General features: G+C 34.6%; 1 protein-coding gene across 3 annotated transcripts; it reads left to right on the top strand.

Moving 5' to 3' along the window:
- Positions 1–4,459: 4,459 nt before the first annotated feature.
- On the top strand, positions 4,460–11,945 carry EIF3A (eukaryotic translation initiation factor 3A). Of its 3 annotated transcripts, none has more exons than XM_011087083.3 (14): positions 4,460–4,604; positions 5,214–5,290; positions 5,779–6,260; positions 6,970–7,185; positions 7,310–7,678; positions 7,763–7,792; positions 7,967–8,194; positions 8,297–8,458; positions 8,817–9,038; positions 9,154–9,360; positions 9,439–9,645; positions 9,824–9,904; positions 10,454–10,655; positions 11,171–11,945. In XM_011087083.3, the coding sequence occupies exons 2-14, from the start codon at positions 5,245–5,247 to the stop codon at positions 11,611–11,613; spliced, it is 2,895 nt and encodes a 964-aa protein (XP_011085385.2). In that variant the 5' UTR covers positions 4,460–4,604; positions 5,214–5,244; the 3' UTR covers positions 11,614–11,945. The 3 variants fall into 3 exon arrangements, with proteins under 3 accessions (XP_011085385.2, XP_011085386.2, XP_020551380.2); XM_011087084.3 differs by having other exon boundaries at positions 4,488–4,608; XM_020695721.2 differs by having other exon boundaries at positions 4,495–4,604; positions 5,188–5,290.
- Positions 11,946–14,518: the final 2,573 nt, after the last annotated feature.

Raw genomic sequence — 14,518 nt, 5'->3', positions numbered from 1 at the left:
TCTTGTTCACAAATTGCGAGAAGGATTGTTTGATCAAACTAATGCAATTCTTGCAAATCTTCAAGGAATCCTCCGAGCAGAAAATCAATCATGCAAAAAGTGTCTTCATTCCCAAAAAAAAAAAAAAGCTAACCTAATGGCACATTGAATCAAACATATCACCAGTTTCTCAAGGAAGGCACTTCCCGTTACCTACCGTGGTGCTCCTCTATACAAGGAAACAAGAAGAGAATTCTTTAGATTTTCCAATCGAATAGATCTCTGTCTTCCCACAGTGTCTCTCCTGTGGTAATTATATTCGAATTTTCTTGGTTGTCCCCTGATGATGAGGCTCCAGAATTCATGCTTTTTATGAATTTATCCATAGTATTAGATTTTCATATTTTGATCTTTCGAATCAGACAACGATTTATTGCGGCACAATAAAGTCAAGTAAGCCGACTTATAACGTGTCGAAGTTCGATTCTCAAACTATGAATTTCTATATATGGATATACTCAAGATTTGCATGGCTCTGATACCATTTGTACCAGGATATCACAAACCAAGAATAATTTGAATATGACAACCATATTTGAAACTATGTAAGGAAATATAAAGATCCAAAAAGATTGAATTATAACAATAAATTATATAAAGTAAGAAATTATACAACAACAGAATAAATTTATGAAGTAGAAATTAAGGCAATTATGAGTTCAAGAAAAACTTACTTGGATATCCGAATTTGTTTACAAAGAATCTATAGAAACTTTTTTGGATGTACAAAGAAACTAATCATCCAAGACATCATATTTTTGTAAGAAGTGAATGAAGAGGAAATAGATGAAGTACAATAGAAAGAACTTGAAAGAAGAGATGAAGAACAAGAGAGAGAACTTGAATGAAGCAAATGCTAGAAAGAGTGTGAGAATGGTTCTCAAGAATAAGTTGGATCCTTCTTTCCACAAATGCCTCCATTTATAGAAATGCTTGGCCTTCATCATATAGTTGAATTATTGCTGTTTGTGGCTGTCCATCAAACCTCCATAATGCTACAAGTTGTCTGGAAAAGCTGATATGAATTTTCGGATTTTTGATTTTTGATTTTTTTTTCACATCATGATTACATCATTTTCTAAATGGAATTTGTTATAACAATAAAATTTATTACAACAATAATAATTTTTACATTAAACTGAACTTTTACAGAATTGGACTAAAAATGCCGAAACAATCATCTTCATTTTCATCTCCAAGGTGAATTGGTGGTGGTGAGTCTTCCTTGTCACTTTGAATTTCCTCAAGAATTCTCTACATTTCTTCAGTTGTTGTTGATTTTGCAATTCTTGCGGATAAATTGTTTTTTCTCAATAAAAATTGTTCCTGTTCTGAATTGAATTCTTTGCCAAGAATTGTTGACGTTTTGCACATTGTAGAATTTTGCTTGAACCACTCCAATATTGATGTTTGTTCAAATGTTTCGGTATTCATTTTGTCCCACCATTTTACACAACATTTTTTCCCTAAGGAAAATATGATTGTATCTTCATCAATTTAGATGGACTTGAATTGGGGCTCAATTTTTAGAATCCAGGTCAGATTAAATTGGATATAGAATTTGAGTAAGTTGGGGAGATGTTTTCCTGGAAACATACTGGTTTTGAGATTTTCTTTGAAGAATTTGAATGCATCTTGGACTGGTTGAGGAAGAATATGTGGTTCTGGACCAAAGTAGTACCACCATCTGACAAACCAGTTTGGAATTTTTTTGGGAGAAATTTTGGTGCCAAAAAGAAAATAGAAGGACATGGTATTTTTTTCATTTTGTTTAGGAAGGAAATGTTGGAAGGCTTTGATATAGTCCCAATAGGATATCAAAGGATATTTTTTATTTGGTATGTTTTTGAGCTCATAGGGACTTTTTCCCCAATCGGTCAAAGAAAGGATGGAGTTTATGAAAATTTTTCAGTAGCCAATTTGTGAGGAGTTGGCTGGGGCTCCTTTGGGAGGCATATTTTAAATAAAGATGGATCTGGTAGAGACAAAAATGTCTTCATAGAATTGTTGGGTTTTTTGAGGATCTTCATAAATCCTGTTGTGATCTTCATCAAGAATCATTGTTGCCATCAAGACAGGATTATCTTGAGTTTGGTCATTTATCCACTCATCCTCAATTACACAATCGAGGTGGAAATCTGTTTTCTCAAAATATGGGAAAATTGGCGAATTTGATTGGGAACTGGTAGGCCTAGCAGTAGAAGTACCTGCTATGTCTTTATAGGTTTGAGTAAGTTTGGAAGGTGCCAAAGGAATTGGTTTTCCCAACGGGGTAAATCTGTTGACAATTTGAATGGGAGTTTGTGATAATGATGTTGCTTTTTGAGTTGTTTGGGCAAGACTTTGTGTTTTTGGTTGGAGAGATGGGGGTAAAACCCGTAATGATTTTGGATTTTGTGGGACTTGTGGCTTTGAAATTTGAAGATTTTGGGGTCTCAATTGAGTCTTCTCTGGTGTTAAAGAAGGGTATTCTAATTTGAGAATTTGGGTGTTGATTTTTGCTAAAGGATTTACCTTTAGCTTTGCATCTTCTCCTGATTTCGACATCCCTGCAAAAATTCTCTTGTCAAGTAGTCAGGAATGTGATTATGAACTCCTTTAATATATTCAATATCAAAATCAAATACAGATAGTAAAGCTTGCCATCTTGCAAAAATTTGTTTTGAAACTAGATTTTTAACATCTTTTGCAGCTCGACAATCAATTTTTAGAAGAAATTTTTGATTTAACAAATCATCTTGGAATTTAGAAATGCACAATACAATAGATAATATTTCTTTTTTTATTGTAGGATAATTTTTTTGAGCTGTAGTTTTCCAAACTCCAAAATAATATCTTATTATTGTTTCTTTATTGTTAATAATTTGACTAAGAATACCTCCATATCCTAGTTCAAATGCATCTGTTTGTACAATTTTTGGTGCATTTGGATGACATATACTTAGACAAGGAATTTCTTTAATTTCTATTTTTAATTTTTTCACTAAATCTGTGTGGATTTGGGTCCAAGGAGGTGGTGGAGTTTTTAATCTCTCATATAATGGTTTACATATTTGTCTAAGATTTGGATAAAAATCTGAAACATAATTTAGACTTCCTAAGAATCTTTGTAATTGAGTTTTGTCTAAGATTTGATCTGGAAAATTTTCTCCAAAAGTTAGAGATCTTTGAATTGGGACAATGGTTCCCTGATGGATTTGGTGTCCTAAAAATCTGATATTAGTTTGGAAGAGTTTTATTTTAGGGGCTGATACAACTAAGCCATTGTCTTTAATAAGTTTAAAAAATATTTGTAGATGTTTTCAATGTTTTTCTATATTTTCACTGAAGACTAAAACATCATCAATATAAACAATGGTAAATGAAGTATATGGAGTGAAAATATCATTCATAATTTTTTGGAATTCTGAAGGAGCATTTTTTAACCCAAATGGCATAACATTCCACTCAAATTGACCAAAAGGGAGAGTGAAGGCTGTTTTATATCTATCTTTTTCATCAATTTGAATTTGCCAGAATCCAGATTTCATATCAAATTTAGAAAATATTTTTGCATTATATAGTCTTTTAAGAAGATCTGTTTTATTAGGTATAGGATACCTAATCCATCTTAATGCTTTATTCAAGGATTTATAATTTATAACCAGTCTAGGTGTCCCTCTTTCCAATTCTGCATTTTTCTGAACATAAAAAGCTGGACAAGACCAAGGAGATTTTGAGGGGCGAATCAATTTTTTATTAAGAAGATCTTGAATTTCTTTTTTGCAATATTCTAATAATTCTTGGTTCATTTGTATTGGCCTAGCTTTAGTAGGGATTTGTCTTTCATCAAAATCTGTTTCATAAGGGAGAGTAATAACATGTTTTTTTATTTCCCAAAATGCATTTGGTAGTTCTGAACAGATTTATTTTTGGATTTGATTTTGAAATTCAAGAATTTTCTTTTGAATGAAAGGTGCAGAAATTTGGGAAGTTCGATTCTCAGAGTCGACTTATATATATATATATATAATATATATATGAGCTAAGAATTTTTAGAAGACTAGTAAATATAGTGGATTGATTTATAAAAAAATTACAAATATAATGATTTTAAGTTAATGATAAATATAAATTCTAGAGAATTTAATTTAAATGAGATGTTTGTTAAATTTTAGAGTTAACAAATGTTTACATTTTGCTGTTAAAACCTGGTAGAAAATGGGTTCTGGTACTAACACAGCAATTTCTTTTAATAATTTTGATACCTGAAACGAATTTTCAATGAATCATGGACCAAAAAAAAGAGATTCCTCTTTTGGGACTAAAATAGCAATTTAGCATACATACTAAAAGGAGCCCAAAAAAGAGAAACCGACCGTTGCATGTCGAGATGGGCCGAAAACGAATCCAAACATAGTTTTCGGCCCAATAACTGCTGCATAAACCTGTAAATGAATTAGGGCTTTCTACCTCTCTCTCTCTCTATATAAAAAACAATAATAAAAAAATTCAGAGTTCCCCTATCTCAATTGTAGCAGCAGAGGCTCCATTCTTCGTTCTGCTCACCGCCGCCGCCGCCGGCCGTAAGTGCGCTCTAAGATCTGAACTTCCCTTTTTTGTCTTATTTTCTTTACGTACTTTTCATTTATCATGAGGAACTGAAGCCTTTTGGAATCAGTTTTCCTACTTCGGATTTTCTGTAAAATCGAAATCAAATTGGGGCTTGTAGTTAGCAGATTCGATGCGGTTGTAACTTTTCGTTTTTTGTTCTTTTGAGAAAATTTAAGGACTGTCTATCCTACCCCACACAAAAAGTAATTCATATCGCAGATCGATAAGCAAGGATACAGAGGAAAATGATAGATGACCTATGGAGATAGATGTCATATTTCCATTAATTCTGTGATGCAGCTGTCTGCCGTTAAACAAAACCGATATGAGAAATGTGATTCTGTAAAAGGGTTAGGAATGGGGGATTCCATCCCGTGGGTTTTATTGTAAATTATTCAGTCCAGATTGCATGTGCAATTGGTTTTTCTGTTTTATCTGTTTATTGGAGACACCTTGCCTGCTATACACGGCTGAATTACCCCGTGCTTTTTAGAGACAATCAATTTTCTTGTGTTTAATGTTATTGCCACTCATATGATTCTATTCCTGATCCAGTTGTAATCCATTTTATGCCTCAACAGCTGAATTATCGTCCCCCATTGGGAATTTGAGATGGCGACCTTTGCTAGACCTGAGAATGCTTTGAAGCGAGCTGAAGGTACGCACAACTAAGTTGCCTCTTATGTTGTTGCTCAAAGAATCTTAATATCAAAATTTTCCCCCATTTGCTGCCCATTTTCTGTCTTTTTACCACCTTGAACTCTATGCTGTGAATACTGTGCTATATTCACTGGTAGGTAAAGATTTACCTGTATTATTTCTAAGTTGAAGTAGATAGTAATCAACCAGTTGTAAATTAATTTTTCAACAATTTTTCCATTGTTGAGATTGATATGAGACACTGTTTGCTTTTTGAGGGCGACACGTGTAGAAATAATCGCAATGGCCTTTGCTCTTCTTCGAAAATAGTCATTTTAGGAATTGAGCATCTCATCCTTTTGTTTTTCTGTTTTTGCTTAGAAGGTGGTGGATAGAACACCTTGGTACAGGGCTGTGCAGAACAGCTAAACATCAAGCTTGTGTTCTTTGATCATAGTGTTATCTTTTCCTCTGTCGCATGTTTCATATGTATACCTGGTGTTGCAGAGTTGATTAATGTTGGACAAAAGCAAGAAGCTCTTGAGGCTCTTCATAGTTTTATTACTTCAAGGAGGTATAGAGCTTGGACAAGGACACATGAGAGAATAATGTTCAAGTATGTGGAGCTGTGTGTTGACATGAGGAGGGGAAGGCATGCTAAGGATGGCCTTATCCAGTACCGTGGCATCTGCCAACAGGTTAACATCACTTCTCTAGAGGAGGTGATAAAGCATTTCATGCAGTTGGCAACCGAGAAAGCCGAACTTGCACGTAATCAGGCGCAGGCCTTGGAAGAGGCTCTGGATATAGATGACTTAGAAGCAGATAAAAGGCCAGAAGATCTGATGTTGAGCTATGTTAGTGGAGAGAAAGGAAAAGACAGATCTGATCGTGAGCTTGTCACACCATGGTTTAAGTTCTTGTGGGAGACTTACAGAACGGTGTTGGAAATCTTACGTAACAACTCTAGATTGGAGGCCCTGTATGCGGTAAGTTTTCTTTCTTATATTTATGCATGCAACTCAATAACTGTACTTCTATTCATAACTGGATCTCCTTTGATTTTCATTAGGTTGTCTATTTTCGTAAATTGTCCAGCACCCTGGCACTTTAGTTACTTCTTTCAACAAAATGTTACAATAACAAATTGATGCATATGCTAGTTCAGTTAAACCATAAGGGAATTGTTCTTCCACTATATGTAGATTTTTATGTACTCTTACTATGTAAGTAAGATTTCATTTGTTTGTATGATGGGCTGTTGATTTTCTCTTTGGAACTACATAATAGAATTCTTACATTGATTGTTGTATAGCTTGAGTCAGTTATATTTACACCTGATCATTTAATTGTAGTCCACATTTCATATCATTTTCTTTGTCTAAGTATCAATCCTGTCAACCTGAATCCTATTTGTTCAAGGAAAGAGAATTATAAAGTTTCAAATTATTTGAATGTATTTAGCTATGTATACTAACATGGTTGTCTGCTAAATATCTATTGGAGTATTTGGACATTGATGTTAGGTGCTTCGTTCCATCTTACTTGTGCGCGTTACTTATTTTTGTCATATTCTCTTTATGTTATCAGTGGAGAACTTCAAGATCTCTTTTGGTTTGGTGTAAGAATTTTTATTTATCTTTGGTGCAACGTATGATCAAATGGATGTTTACTTAGCTTCTAATCTTAAATCCTCAGATGACTGCACATCGTGCCTTCCAATTCTGTAAGCAATACAAAAGAACTACAGAATTTCGGAGATTGTGTGAAATAATCAGGAATCACCTTGCAAACCTTAACAAGTACAGAGACCAGCGAGATAGGCCTGATCTTGCTGCTCCGGAGAGTTTGCAGTTGTATCTTGACACCAGATTCGAGCAACTGAAAGTTGCTACTGAGCTTGAACTTTGGCAGGTTTGTTAACTTCTCTGTTCTTGTGCATACTCACTCTTGTATCAGTTGATAGGTTACCAATAACTTTCATCAAGGATTTCTGATCTTTTCTAAGTTATCCATTTTGTATCTTTTCCATTTGCAGGAAGCATTTCGTTCTATTGAGGATATATATGGGTTGATGTGCATGGTTAAAAAAACACCTAAACCTTCCTTGATGGTTGTTTATTATTCCAAGCTTTCAGAAATTTTCTGGATGTCATCCAGCCATCTTTATCATGCTTATGCATGGCTTAAGCTTTTCTCACTTCAGAAAAGCTTTAATAAGAACCTAAATCAGAAGGATTTGCAGTTGATAGCATCATCTGTTGTTCTAGCTGCACTGTCCGTGCCCCCTTATGATCGTTCGTATGGCGCATCTCATTTGGAGCTTGAAAATGAGAAAGAGCGGAGTTTGAGAGTGGCAAACCTTATTGCATTTGATGTTGAATCCAAACCTGAGAACAGAGAAGTGGTAATATATGTCTTGGTTGATCAAAGACTTCAGCATATCATTTTAATTGCTTTTCTCTAACATTTCTGTTTTATTCTGTTTCAGCTTTCCAGGTCATCACTTCTGTTGGAGTTGGTAAGCAAGTGTTAGCTAATTCACATTGTTGACTTTTTTAATTTCAAAAACCTCACTCAATAAGCTACATTGACGAGGAAGAACAGTCATGCGTCTCGGGTTAATTGACTTGCATTGGTATTTCATTTATATGCTAGTTCATCCTTAAGTTTTTGTCTTTTGGCCTTTGTTTAGGTGGCCAAAGGTGTGATGAACTGTGTAACTCAGGAAGTCAAGGATCTTTACCATATTTTGGAGCACGAGTTTCTCCCTTTAGACCTGGCCTTGAAAGTACAGCCCTTGCTAACAAAAATTTCAAAGCTTGGAGGTAAACTTGCTTCTGCTTCTTCTGTTCCAGAAATACAGCTGTCTCAGTATGTTCCTTCTCTGGAGAAGCTTGCTGCTCTTAGGTTGTTGCAACGGGTACGTTCTACGACTAGTTCTCAAGCTACTGCTTGTGCAATATTGTCTCATTTTTTGTAATATGACGATTTGCTGCTTGTCTCTCTACTTCTCTATGTCCAGGTCTCGCAGGTGTATCAGACTATGAATATTGAGAATCTATCAAGGATAATTCCTTTCTTTGATTTTTCAATTGTTGAGAAGATCTCCGTGGATGCAGTGAAGAATAATTTTTTAGCAATGAAAGTGGATTATAGGAAGGGTGCCATTTTCTTTGGCAATAAGGTAAATGATTTTTTGGTGGTTTTTCTATTTGCATCTGATCCAGTGATTGATTGACTTGGTTCTGCCAAATTTGCTGATACTATTATACTCTTATTTGTGCCAAGTTCAAGTATCCTTTTCCCACTCCAGGACGTCTTCCATTTCTTAGAATGACGGACTTCTTTCTAAAATTGTCCTCCCTGGCTGGGTAATGAGCCACTCCATCAATGAGTAATAACTACCGGAATAAAGATGCTTAAGCTTTTATCTAGTCAATGTTGATCCAGGACTCCTGGTCTTTTTCCTTTGTCTTCTGGGAATTCATTAAATAACTCGTAGTATATTCACTAAGTCATATATTGAATTATTTTCCCTGCAGAGTCTGGAATCGGAAGGCCTACGAGATCACCTGTCCACATTTGCCGAATCCCTAAGCAAAGCCAGGGGCATGATCTACCCTCCGGTTAAGCGAATTTCAAAATTAGGGGAAACACTTCCAGATTTAGTGGAAGTGGTTGAAAAAGAGCACAAGCGACTTCTTGCACGCAAGTCAATAATTGAAAAACGGAAAGAAGAACAAGAACGTCAGCTTTTGGAGATGGTATGTCATTTTTTGCCTGGATAAGTTGGTGTTTTGGTGCATGTGTTATTTTTATTGATTACCTGAAAGGTCATAAGTTATCTAATTTTTTCACATTGGCCTGTGAATTCTGAAGGAACGAGAGGAGGAGGCAAAGAGGTTAAAATTACAGAAGATAACTGAAGAGGCAGAACAGAAAAGGCTTGCCTCTGAATTTGAGCAAATGAAGAACCAAAGAATTCTCAGGGAAATAGAGGAACGTGAGCTCGAGGAAGCCCAAGCTTTGCTGCAGGAAGCTGAAAAACGCAGTAAAAAGAAAGGGAAGAAACCAGTCTTGGAAGGAGTGAGTTAAGCTGCATGGTTAGGTTTATGCATTCTTTTGCTAAACTTGTTTGAACTAACAACTGTAATCCGGACTCAGGAAAAAATAACTAAGAAGACTTTAATGGAGCTGGCTCTCAGTGAGCAGCTCAGGGAGAAGCAAGAAATGGAGAAAAAATTACAGAAACTTGCCAAGACTATGGATTACTTGGAGCGGGCTAAAAGAGAAGAGGCAGCCCCCCTTATTGACGCTGCATTCCAGCAGCGTTTAGCAGAAGAAGAGGCTCTACACACACTTGAGCAGCAGGTCTGAATGTGGGATGTTGTTTGGGCTGGAAACTTCATTTATAACATGCATGTTTTGCTGGGAGATATTCTGCTCTGATGCGTGGATATCTGTTGCCTTGCTACCAAATGAATTTTGATTAGTTGTATGACTGCATCTTTACTTTTAAATTGACCGGAGGTTTTCTGTCTTGATACAGCAAGAGATTGATGTAAGCCGACAACGACATGCTGGAGACCTGGAGGAGAAAAGGAGGCTCGGTCGGATGTTGGAGAACAAGGTTCTTAATATTTTTTTTATTAAAATTAATAATTTAGCCATTTTCCAAGAGATGCCAGTATTCAAGTTACCTAGTTCATTAGATGGTTGTGACTCCTGAGAGAATACCATTGTTGGATCTAGATGAATGCTTGTGGCTTCCTTTGTTAGTTCTTTTTGCCATTCTGACTGGCTAATGTTATGAAGAAAGATTTCCAAATCGAGCTTGGCGCCTTGGCCTGATTTGTTATTCCTCAACTGGTTAGGGTAAAAAACTAAAATTTTGGGTAGTGCTTCTCAAGTATGAGTTTGTGATGACTTGTTAAGGCGTGCGATCCTCCAGAACTGTTAGCTCTTAACCGAGTTACAACTTGCTTCTTGGCTTATCCTTGCTATAGTAATGTTCAAATAAGAATGAATTGCTGATTATAGCTTTTCACAAATTGCATTATGTTCTTTTGCGATTTAGATATTCTTGTGCTAATACATAGCACAGAGGATTCTTTTTTTTTTTTTTTTTTTCTAGTGCAAGTCCTAATTCTGGATATATATGTATTTCTCTTCTTGCTAGAAAATCTTCCAAGAAAGAGTTCTGAGCCGCAGGAAATCTGAATATGACAGACTTAAGGAGGAGAGAGAAGAAAAAATCCACCAAATTATCCAGGCAAGGAAACAGGAAAGGGATGCGAAGAGGAAAATGATATATTTCCTGAGATCTGAAGAGGAGAGGCAGAAAAGATTGCGTGAAGAGGAGGAAGCACGAAAGCTTGAAGGTACATTTTATTTGAATTGCATATCTAACAATTTTTTCCAATTTTGGTCACAAACTTATTTAGTTATCAAGAATGCTCTTGTGCCTTACTCTGGTCCAACATGAAGTTATTTTCTTTTGCAATACACTGCTGTTTCTCGTTGAGAATTGGTAGTTTTCCCTGGTTCGTCATTTTGACTTGTGTTGTGTTTTAAGCCCCCAGGGCAAAAGTTCACTTTTCTGCCCCTTTCACTGAAGTTCATTTTTTTGGGGGAGGGTTTCTAAGTGTGTTAGTAGGGTGATGCTGTGTATTCCTTTTCCACTCAATTTTAAACTAGCAATGCTTTTGAATGGCATTTTATCTATTGTCTTCCTTTACTGAAAGCTCACTATGTGCACGCTATAGTGTAAAGAATTTAGAGTGAATATCATGAGTTCAGAACATATTTTATATCCTGGTTTTTGTACTTTTTTAGTCCATGTCTTGGGTTAATGCTTATGATGTAATGCTTGAGTTTGGATTGCTGGGTTTTACAGAGCTGGAGAGGCGGAAGAAAGAGGAAGCTGAGCGGAAGGCCAAGCTGGATGAAATTGCTGAGAAGCAGAGGCAGCGGGAGAGGGAGTTGGAAGAAAAAGAAAGGCAGTGGAGGGAAGAGGTCTTGGGGAGATCAGCTGCAGTGCCCTCAAGGACTGAGCCTTCTTCCATTTCACGCCCTGTGGAGGCAGCACCTGCTGCTCCAGCCGCAGCAGCTGCTGCTGCTGCACCATCGACTGGGAAGTATGTGCCCAGGTTCAAAAGAGTGGCTGCTGAAGGCGGGGGTCAGGCCCCACCTCCTGAAACTGACAGGTGGTCCAGCGGCAACAGGATGGACGATCGAACACCCCAACAAGGTGACCGGTGGCGGGAGGATCGAAGGCCTTCCTTTGGTTCTGGTGCCCCAAGGTCCTCCACTTGGCAGTCCTCCAGGGATCGCCGTTAAGTTTGTGATGATGTACTCTGGTACGCATCTTGAGATTTTGATGGGGTGCCGTTTGTCGTATCCTGAGAGGCTGTGGTAGCTCGCTTGTTTGTGGCCAAGTATTCGGGAAATGTTCCTTTCCCCCCCTTTTTTGGACATAAGTTATGCTGCTTTTGCAAACTTTGAGTCATGAATCATAGATTAGCTTGGAATTATGCAGTAACCTCTTCAGTTATGAAATTTTAGACGCTTGAATGACGTGTAATTGTGTTCATTGTTTAGTTCCCCAAAGAACTTGTGTCCTGGTTTTTGTGGTAAAAGAGCTGAGTTTATATATGGATTATTTACACTTTTGCGCTGCTGTAGAGAATTAGACTGGACATTTTCTGGTGTAGGAATAAGACCTTGCGGACTTTTTAGGTGTTGTCGAACGAACTCAAACTTGTGAGAGACAAGTTCAATCAACTGATTGAGTTTTAATAACCGTAAGGCGATAAATGGTAATATTTATTCACTTTAGTTGGGGTTTTATGCTTTTATCATCCATTATATTGAGGAATCATTGAGATTATGAATGGCTTGTTTTTTTGTGCTGTTAATATAGAAAATGTGTTGGTAATAAGGTGGGAAGGAATGTTGCATCTGAGGTGAACAATAAGTGCTTTTATGTGGTTACAAAGGATCAAGATTTTACATGTGGGTATAGATACAAATTTTGGTTCTCAAGCAAAGCCACTTATAGTTTTGGTCGTCAAATACTTTGAGTTACAGTTTTAGTTCTTGAACTATTGTGTTTTTGGGTCGTCAAACAGGTTGAGGTTATATAGTTTTGGTCTTTAAATTATTGTTCTTTTTATTGTTTTTAGTTGGGGTGAATTATAGTCAACTCCTTTGAAGCTTGGCATAATTACAAAAAAAATTTATTGTTTGAAAAATTATAAATACTTTTTTTATTTTTCTAACAACGAGCTTATTTCGTTAGCTTGCATTAGGTTTTTATCCAACTTTTGTGTTGAATTGATCAAAATATTTTTTTGTATTACAAATTAGAATTTTATATATTTTCTAAAATTCTCTAAAATATTTTTATGAACTAATATTTCCTATGAAATATTTATTTTACAAACTCTATTTTTTTTTATCTTTTCAAATATTTTTTTTTATTTTTTAAAAAATTCCAGCAAGGAAAAAATAGTAATGGCCACTTCACTGTCTAGGGCTACATAATTATTTCTTATTTGTGCGGGTATTCATATTTTTTCAAAAAATGTGATTTTTGGACCTTTATTCTCATAAACGCCAAAGTCTTTTTAGTCCTAAAACCACAGTGTACATGATTATTTTGGAACTAAAAATAAGTGATTATGTGTTTTATAGGAGTAAAAGCAAAATTTGCCATAGTTGCAGTACCAAAATAAATTCTCTCCATGTTTTATGGAACTAAAAAAAAAAAATTGTCCTTATAATATTGACTTTGTCATACTTAATTTAGTTTTTTAATATATTTTGTATCATATTTATTTTGTCTATATATTAGAAAAATTCAAAAAGAAATACAAAAGTAAAATGAGAAAAGTTAAAGTTCAGATTATATAGAAAATTTATTGAGATTATATAAACTTTATTGCTTAAATTTATGTTTTTGATTTTTTCTCTCTCGAAGTTTTGAAGAAAAATATAAAAAATGAGTGTATAGGACTAAAACTTAAAAAATATAAATATGGAAGAAAAATGACTTTTTTTTTTTTTTTTTCCAAATGGAACTTCTATTAACTTTAATGGTTTTATTAAGGGAAGGATTCAAAATACCAAACATCAAATAATTTTAAGGATCAAAATTGAATAAGTGATTTACTTGAGGACCAAAATTATAATTATCCCTCGTGTGTTTTAGTAAATGTAAGTTATGGTGTGACAAAAAGAAAATAAAAAAAATTGTTACTTATTAGGGATAATTATACCCTTTCTTTTTTTCTTTTTTTTTTAAATTTGGTGTAATTATATGTAAATTCTTTATAGGGTGAAAAATTACATTTAATATCTCAATTGTTGTTTTTATCAAACAAAAAAGAGTCATTTGTTAGTCAAAATTTACGAAATTAGCTGATATTAACAAAAAAAAAAAAGGGGGATGAAAATTCATTCTTGTTTGTTACTGAATTATTGTAGATTAAACAAATTTTTCTTATTGAATTATCCTTATACGTTTTGACATATTAATGCATACCAGGACTAAAAGGTACACTTCCTCTTATAAAGATAATTTAATTAGAAAAGAATTATTTAACTTATATTAAATTTGTTATGAATACATATACAGTATATTTGTGTGTATAAATATATAAGCTAAGACTGAAGAAGAACCAATAGTGCAATGATTAATATTAAAAAATAAAATATTATACTTGCACATAAATTATAAGTATTCATGTATCAAAGAACAAAATTTTCTTACAATATTTAGAAAACCAATTCTATTCTCAATAATTAAAAGTACATTTGAATTGATGGACTTTAAAATTCATGATAACAATTGTTCAAATTTCTTTAGTTATTTCTATATTAGAAAGAATTTCAAATTATTTAACTTTTATCTTGAATATATTTTGTAAAATATTAATGAATTTTTTTTATATGAAGTCACTTAGAGCTATTTTTTTAAATTTTTATCAAATATAAATAACTCTATCCAAGTGTAGCATAAAATAATAATAAATTTTTGTTGGTTTCTATAAGGTATGGCACTTTCACTACAGAAAAAAGATAGAAAATACCTCTACTGATGATGGATTATAATGTATGATTTGCTCGACTATAAGAGGTGAGAATGTGACTCCCCTGCCTAATCATCACACAATATGCAATGTGCTGCCAAATATTGTAACCAAGGCTTGTTCAATGTAGTCCATCTCTCCTATCGTTTGTC

The sequence above is a fragment of the Sesamum indicum genome, linkage group LG8 (assembly GCF_026168435.1).
Source record: "Sesamum indicum cultivar Baizhima isolate 11 linkage group LG8, ASM2616843v1, whole genome shotgun sequence".
NCBI classification, from domain to species: domain Eukaryota; kingdom Viridiplantae; phylum Streptophyta; class Magnoliopsida; order Lamiales; family Pedaliaceae; genus Sesamum; species Sesamum indicum.
The sequence above is the reverse complement of the archived record's forward strand: the minus strand, read 5'-3'. Positions and strand labels throughout refer to the sequence as shown.